General features: G+C 36.2%; 1 protein-coding gene across 1 annotated transcript; it reads left to right on the forward strand.

Moving 5' to 3' along the window:
• Positions 1–545: 545 nt before the first annotated feature.
• On the forward strand, positions 546–7,573 carry LOC131928748 (eukaryotic translation initiation factor 4E type 3; the record flags this gene model as incomplete). The annotated part of the gene is given in 4 exon segments (XM_059284863.1): positions 546–612; positions 5,141–5,296; positions 6,543–6,632; positions 6,785–7,573. Coding segments are annotated over 3 exon segments (279 nt in total), but the record flags the coding sequence as incomplete, so codon positions are not given.
• Positions 7,574–8,816: the final 1,243 nt, after the last annotated feature.

Below are 8,816 nucleotides of genomic sequence, written 5' to 3' on the forward strand. Positions count from 1 at the left end.
CCCCCCCTCCCCTCATCACACACCATCACAAAATTACGGACCCCACCTCATTAGGAGAAACCACCTCATTATGACTCTAATTCAGATTAAGTGAAGGAATATCTATATCTATGTGAAGCAAAGCATATATAATGGAGAAGCACACATAAGGAACATGTACCACCACAGGCGCATAGCGCAGCACTTTGGTATTCATTAATATTTCCATTGCTAAAATCTCAAATACTATTTGCCTAAGAGCATGGAGGTGTAAGCATTATAAAATAATTTTCAATTTAGTGGTATAAAAAAAAATGTTTGTTTTTGATTTTGCTGAAATCTGTAGATTAATTTTTTAAAGTTGAGTTTTATCAGATGGTTGTTCGATCATGAATTGTGTAAATTGATTTAGCTTTATAATTGTATGTCTGCATTATGTAGAGAACTAAACAATTGATGACTAACAGAGACCTACTAGTAGGTCTATAAGCCTCTCAAAGAGCCTAATTGTCAGAAATGTTAGAAATTTAAAGAACATTTAGAATGTTTTTTTTTTCTTTTCTTAGGAAGATGTGTGGAAGCAGCTTTTACTAGCAGCAATAGGGGAACAATTATCAGATGGGGTAATAGAGGGTAGGTTGTAGTTTTCTTTTTTTTTTTTTTAAATAAGTATATATTAAACAATGATACTTGAAATCAATATTCTAAGAATGAGATTATAATAATTAGGTAATTTAGTTTTTGAATCACTTTTGCACATTATTTGGGTTAATAAGAATTTAAGGGGGGAAAAAAGGCAATGTTATGTGATTATATAAAATATAAATTTTTATAGTCAGTTATGTGTTTATGAGAATTAAAATAGTAATACTGAAAAGCCTGATGCATTTTAACTAGTTTCAAAAGTAAAAAAAAACAACTGATTTCTGATGTGAGAGCCAAAACTACATCCCGGCTATTTTTACAATTGAAATTTTTTTTTTTGTGAACCACAATTTTCTCCCGATAATATCAATTTGACTGGGTCAAGATAGGTTACAAATATTAATTTGACTGGGGCAAGATAGGTTACAAAGGTAAAACTCCATTTTAGCGTATTTTATTCCCCGCTTCACGTTCACCTCCAGTTTAGCGTATTTTATTATCAACACTAACCAAAACACACAAAAACATTAGGAAAACACTAGCCTATTTCTTTATGAACTTTTGTTTTAATTTTTGATAATTTACTTTTGTCAAAACTTGAGAAAAATCCAAATATGGAATATTGAATGTGCACTCTAGATCTAGATTTGGCTTTTTTTTTCTCTTGAAAATAGGTTCGTGTCATTTAAGGAGAAACTCATAAATGCAAGTCGGTTAATTTTGTATTGTTAAAAATATCTCGTACTCATGCTACTATATATAAACTTATATGAACTCACGCCCTAAGGCCTAAGTTAATGACATATGCTAATAATTAAAGTGAACTCACAATGAACCCTTCACCATGGGCATATAGGGATTTTTCTCCCGGAGACGATCACAGGCTGTAATGTTTATAATCTTTTTTTACCTTTTCTATTTAAAACACACATTCATGAAAAATAATTAGATCCATATCCATCACCTACTAATCCTAGTGTTTTCCTAAAGTTTTTAGTGTGTTTTGGTTGTGTATATAATAAAATACGCTCAACCGGAGGTGAACGTGAAGCGGCTAATAAAATAAGCTAAAATGGAGTTTTACCTGTTACAAATATCAATTTGACTGGGGCAAGATAGGTTACAAATATTAATTTGACTGGGGCAAGATAGGTATACAGATGCACTTTCTTACCATTTACTAAAGTAAAACAAAAATTTAAATTACTGGTTAACTTGGTTTTAATATCTACATTTTCAATATCTCAAGTGTGTTGTCTCACTTTGAAAACTTGAGAGAACAATGGTAAAATTTGGCCACAAAAATCAGCAAACATTTTCTTGTTAGGTTAGGTTAGGTTTGCCTGTCGTCCCTACTGGGACATAGGCCGCTGACAAGAGCTTTCCAGACGTCTCTGTCCTGGGCTAGTCTCTCCAACTGTCCCCAGGTGTATCCAATCCTCTTGGTGTCTTCTTCCAGGTCACGTCTCCAGGTCTTTCTTGGTCTGCCTCTCCTCCTCCTGCCCTGTGGATTCCAGGTGAGGGCCTGTCTTGTTATGCTGGATACAGGCTTCCTGAGTGTGTGGCCAATCCATTTCCATTTTCTCTGGAGGATCTCTACTTCAACTGGCAGTTGATTTGTTCGTTGCCATAGAACATCATTTCTGATGGTTTTAGGCCAGCGAATTTGCAGGAGCTTTCTGAGGCATGTGTTTATAAATGATTGTATTTTCTTCTTATTTATAGCAGTTATTCTCCATGTCTCAGCTCCATAGAGTAAAACAGGTTTTACTAGTGTGTTGAAGGTCCGGATTTTATTCCAAGGGTTAAATCTCCAGAACCCCAGAACCCCAAACATTTTTTAGTTGGTTGAAGACTGCTCTTGCCTTGCCCGTCCTTATTTTTATGTCTGCTTCTGTCCCACCCTGCTTATCAACAATACTTCCAAGGTAGGTGAATCTATCCACTTCTTCTAGGGCTTCTTCTGCCCATGTTATAGGGTTGCTGTTTGATGCATTGACTTTGAGAACTTTACTTTTCCCTCTGTGGATGTTCAGGCCCAAGCATGTAGAAAAATTAGCAACCCTGTTGGTTTTATCCTGCATTTGCTGTTGTGTGTGAAAAAGAAGGGCCAGGCCGTCAGCAAAGTCCAGGTCATCCAGCTGGTTCCACAGTGTCCACTGTATACTGTTTCGCGTTTTCTCTGTTGACATCTTCATAATCCAGTCTATGGCCAGCAGGAACAGGAATGGTGAAAGTAGGCAACCCCGCCTTACTCCGGTCCGTACTGGGAAGGCCTCCGAAGTCTGTTGGCCATGCACTACTCTACATTTCAGACCTTCATATGAAGACATAATAATGTTGACTATTTTCTGGGGCACCCCGTAGTGTCTCAACAATTTCCACATTGACTGTTGATCCAGGCTATCAAAGGCCTTCTCATAATCTATGAAATTAATATTGACAGATGAGTTAGTGCTAGTTTCTATATCTGCTGTCAGTGCTTCTGCCGGTACACCATCTATTTCTGGAGCCTTCCAATTTTTCAGCTCCTTTATAGCTTTATGTATCTCTTCTTTTGAAGGTGGGTTGCAGTCTATAGGGAGGTCACTTTCAGCTGATGGTATGTCTTGCGTGCACTTTGGTGTTGGTCTATTCAGTAGTTCTTCAAAATGTTCTGCCCATCTCTTCCTCTGTCCTTCCGCATCAGGTATTATCTTTCATTCTTTGGTCTTCACTGGCCTCTCTGGCTTACTGAACTTCCCAGATATCTTTTTAATTGTATTGTACACGTCCCTAATATTACCATGGTACAGTGCTTCTTCCGCTTCTCTTGCCAGCAGTTCCAAATAACTTCGTTTGTCTTTCCTTATGCGTTTCTTGACATTTTTATTTGTTTCGTTGCATTCTTCCAGTGCTTTTAATTTAGCAGCCCGTGTGCGGCTGTTGTTTAATGTTGCCCTCTTTCTTTTTCTCTCTTCAATAATTTTCATGGTATCTGCTGATATCCATTCCTTCGCTTGTCTTTTGATAGGGCCTAGAACTTCTTCGCATGTTGATGTTAATATGTTTTTAGTTTTTTCCATGTTTCCTCTATCGTCTCTTCTTCTATTACTTCTTGTAGTACCTGAAACCTATTGGACATATGAAGTTTAAATTCATTGAGTTTAGAGGGGTCCTTAAGCAGGCCTGTGTTGTTTTCCATCTTGTTTTTCTTCAGCTTGAGTTTTACTTTAGAAAAAAGTAGGTGTTGGTCTGAAGCAACATCAGCTCCTCTCTTGACATGTACATCTTGAAGTGATCTCCTGAACTTTTTTATGATACATATATGGTCTATCTGGATTTCTTTAGATAGGTTGGGTGATACCCAAGTAGCTTTATGTATCCTTGTGTGATGAAAGAGACTACCTCCAATCACTAAATTATTTGTGACAAATCTTTCTCCGTTTTCGTTCATCTCACCTAAACCCTGCTGTCCCATACATTCTTCATATCCTCTGTTGTCGCTTCCAATCTTAGCATTGAAGTCGCCGATGAGTATAAGGATTTTTCTTCTTGGTCATTAGCCTGTTGTAGAATTCGTCTTTGTCCTCCTCTTTGCTGTCATTTGTTGGGTCGTAGGCCTGTATTATGTCCATGTTTATTAGTCTTATTTTAGTTTTAAAGGTAGCTGTTATGATCCGCAGGCAGTGTGCTTCCCATCCAATGAGAGCCCTTTGTGCTTGGTTTGATAGCATGAGTTCAACTCCTTGAGTATGTGGTTCATTCTCATCCTCATGGCCTGAGTGCAGCAGTAGTTCTCCTGTTATCAGCCTTTTTTGTCCTGAACCAGTCCACCTTGATTCGCTGACACCCAAGATAGCTATTTTATATCATCTCATTTCTGCTGCTACTTGGGTTGCTTTTCCAGCTTCGTACATCGTGCGGACATTCCACGCTCCAATATTGATTTTGGACCTGGTGGAAATAATGGTGGTAGACCTGGTAGTTTCCACTACATATTGGCTTTCACCACCCAGCTTCATAAATTCTCCATCGGGAGATCCATTCTTCCCCTGGTTCGAGCTGTCTTTGTTTCTTTGTCTGTGTTCTACAGCGAGTTGCTTTTTTACGATATAAGGTTCTGACCTTATGCTCAACCCTCAACCTGGAGGACCAGGGTGCTAGCTTTCGTCTGACCCCTACCCGCGCAGACCTTCCCAGCTTGGTTGAACCTGCCAGGAGTTAACACACCCGCTGGTATAACTCTGGGGGTCGTCAGGGTACACAAGCTGCCAAGCCACGACAAGGCCCTAGCACCAGATGACAGATTTTCTTTTTAGGTCACCATTAATAAAATAAAAGTGTCCCTCCAATACTGGAGTAAAATTCTCTAACTGAAAAAGTTTTAAACCTTTTCTCTTATCTATTTTTTCTATTTTCTTTATAAAAAATGTTAGTTGTGACAAGCATTATTCTTTATAAAGTTATTGCTTTTGGTTACTGAAAATCATAAACTGTGTTATTATTTATCATTTGTATATGATTTATTTTTCAGATGATGATATTATTGGTGTAAGTGTAAGTATCCGTGACAGGGATGATCTTGTTTTAATTTGGAATAGGTTTGCACACTTACGAGATCAATCAACTGTTGTTCAGAAAGTTCAAGAGTTATTGCCTCATGTTGCATTCAGCACAGTATTTTATAAAGGTACACATTTTTTTTCTTTATTGATTGTCTCTACTCTTTAAAATTCATTTATTCAAATGTATTCAAATACAATGTTATGACTTTTAACCTTCACTGTATGTCGTAATTTATTATCTTCGATATGGTTTGGGAATCCAACCACGTATATTTTTATTGCAAAAAAAATGGAAATATCTTATACTTATGCAATACCAATTTCAAATTTTTTTATATGCATTACTGAAAGTTCGTCTTAATTGTGTCAGTATTAGAACACTACAACTAGTATGTTATACAGTCATACACAATTGTTGTGCATTGATGATGTCGCTTACCTAGAGGAGGTGATTTTTATTAACTTATTGTGAGGGTAAGGGAGGTAGAAGACTTAAGAAATTTGTCAGCTATAATAAACAAAGTTGTAAGCCTGCTTTATTTAAAGCATATCATACCATTTCAAAATACCAGCCTGGTATCAAGGAACGTTTTTATAATTATGGCATATCAAAGTACCAGTTTAAGTTATCAAAACACATTCCTTACATATTTATTTAACAGTTACACAGTTCAAAATATCAGCTTGTCTTATGTAATGACTTATTAATATACCAGTTTAACTTATCATAATTCTAGAACGATTGAAAACTACCTGCAACACTTACTAGACTTGCCCTACTTAAATGTTTACTGTACATGTTATGGGTAGGCCTATATGGTACATCTTCTGAGTCGCTGGGCACAAAACCACACCCCTTCGTGTTCTGGACCAAGTTTCTGTTTATACCTGGGAACATTTTCTACACAGAGCATGTATACTTAAGCTTTCACACTCACAGAACTTGTTATAGAAAATTTTATAAAACTAACATGACCTTTGACCATAAAATAGCTCTTTCTTTTAATTATCTAGGCCGAATTAGCAGATAAGTAAAGTTTCCCTTTCAAACCTGACGGTCTATGGGGCAAGTGAAGTAGAGTTCACTTGTTTCTCTGACCTCGGCATATGAAGTGATAGTGTGGTCAGCACTATGCCCAGCCGCCTTTACTTTCCCTAACATGAGTTAGGTACCCATCAGAGTTGGGTGGACTCAGGGACGGTCTACAGACTTGAACCCGGATTTGAACTCGAGACTTACGAGTTAGCAGTCCAGCTCTCTACCGCTAGACCACTCCGTCCCACTGTCATAAGTGTAAAGAAGAAAAAATTATTTAAATACAGTTTTGCTTTTAAATGCATTTATTTTGTGCCATTTAAACAATTTTTCAGCATTTAGTATGCATGACGCATTTGAAGGTAAAAAGGCTCACATCCAATTCCGATGATGATCTTATTTTCTAGTAAAACTTGTGGCTTTAGGTAATTGCCCTAAGAATTCGTTTATTATGGTGTAGGCCCTATTAATTTCTTATTTTTATTCAGATAAGGATAATGTCATATTTTCGTAATCTTAATAATTTGTTTTAACTAATGTGTAACATACATTTAATTAATTTTTTTTTTTTTTACAGCTTTAAGATTTGTACAATTTTGGTTACATGGCTGTAGCTGATATGATCAATCCTCTATCTAAGGATTTTTTCTGGTTTCATTAGCTTTTATTAAATAACTGAATGGAAATGAATAAAGACCTCCTAAGATGGAAATGTTCTCATCATTGACATAGAGTAATATGTTACTTAGATGCCTTGTAGTCACGTTGCCCACTACTTGTGTTAAGCTTTCAAAACAAGCAGATTCAAATCAGATTTGTTTATTCCATTGAACAGCTACATTATCTAGGATTAAAAACATTTGAATGCATTGAGATTTCTATAGCGTTTTTTTTTTAAATTTTACAAAATTAGAATCAAAGCTCTTAAGCAACTGTGTGATAACATCTCATAAAGAATTTCAGTTACCGATGCTGTATCTGCAGTCAAAATATCAGTTATTAGGCTTATTCTAAATTATATAGCTATAATATTTCCAAATTAAATTTTATGTTAGAACTGATGGAAAATTCTGAATTCAAAATTTAATAAATGTTATTGTCTGCTGACAAGATGTTTACGATTTCTAGAACTAAGAGCAAAAGTGAGTTCCTAAGTCAAATTATCTAAATGAATGTCTCATGCTGTGGTCATTAGAATTTGATTCATGGCCCAGTTTTCAAGAGAGGTTAGGGAGGTAGCCATTTGTAGGTAAAACCAATAAAAAATAATTAATTAACGATGTTTGATATACTTGTTATATAAATTAACTTTTTATACTGACCTGTTTGACACTAAATAAATAATAAATACATGGATTTACCGTCAGCTTTTGACTTTTGGTTAAATACTTTACTAGAATGCTATTTTCCTGAATGGACAAATACCCGAATGGATGTCAGCTTTTGACTTTTGGTTAAATACTTTACTAGAATGCTATTTTCCTGAATGGACAAATACCCGAATGGATGTTTGTTTGCCTGAATGAAACAAATTTTATATATATACATTATAGTTCTGCATGAGGTAATTGAGGTAGAGTTAACCTGTTTCTGCTACCTTTGCATATTAAGATATAGTGTGGTCAGCACTATGTCCAGTCATCTTTACTTTCATTAAAATGTGATTCAGATGGGACCATCTACAGACTTAAATAACAGATTTCAACTTGAGACTTGTATGGGAAAACATAATAGTAAAAAATGTATCAGTTTGAAACCTGGGCCACATGAAAGAGATGCAAGTTTTGTTTCAAGATGAGATATTCAGCATTATCTGATTGTTAGGCTGTTTCTTTGGCTCTTTTTATAATAGGGTTAGCTTATGAAACCATATGCTCATGTATTGTATTCAAATTCAAATACAAAATGGATGTGAAAAGCATGGAGTAGCTACAAATGTGACAGCAGTTAACTAGTCTATAGGCCTATATATTTAGGCTTGTATATTGTTACGACCCGATCTACCTAGACCACGGGTTCCCAAACTGGGGGTCGCGAAGGGCTTTCTAGGGGGTCGCCAACTGGTATATTAAACTTTAAACCTTAGTAATGAGAAACAAAACATAAATATTTAGAAGAATATCTGAAATTCGGCTTTACTAACGTCACTGGAAATGGAATAGAGAAGTAGCAATGCGTAATGTACAAAGTTCTCAGTTACGAGTTTATGAAATCCTCAAAACTAAAACATCATTTGAGACGAGTCATTTGGAACACACCAAAAAGATATGGAGTTCTTTCGTCAGCATGAAGCCAGTTGCAAACGTCAGAGACTTGATCGAACAGGAAGTTTTCACCAAGGAAACACAGCATTAGTGCAAGCATCAGTGGCGGAACTAGAAAAAAAGGGCCACCCCGCAAAGAATTTTTTCGAACATGGGTGCCAGTGTTGTTTGTGGGATGAACGAGGAGGTCAACTGTGATGAGAATATGAAATGTTGTGAATGTGGATTGGAAGAAGTAGCAAAAGAAAAATGTATAAATGGGAGTCTAATGAACTGGGTTGGGTGTACTATGTGTGAAAGATGGTGTCAGGCGGTGTGTTTGAGGACTGTTTCAGAAGATTTTGT

Source organism: Physella acuta, unplaced genomic scaffold (genome assembly GCF_028476545.2).
Source record: "Physella acuta isolate Inbredline_101_S28 unplaced genomic scaffold, ASM2847654v3 ptg001540l, whole genome shotgun sequence".
Classification (NCBI taxonomy): Eukaryota; Metazoa; Mollusca; class Gastropoda; family Physidae; genus Physella; species Physella acuta.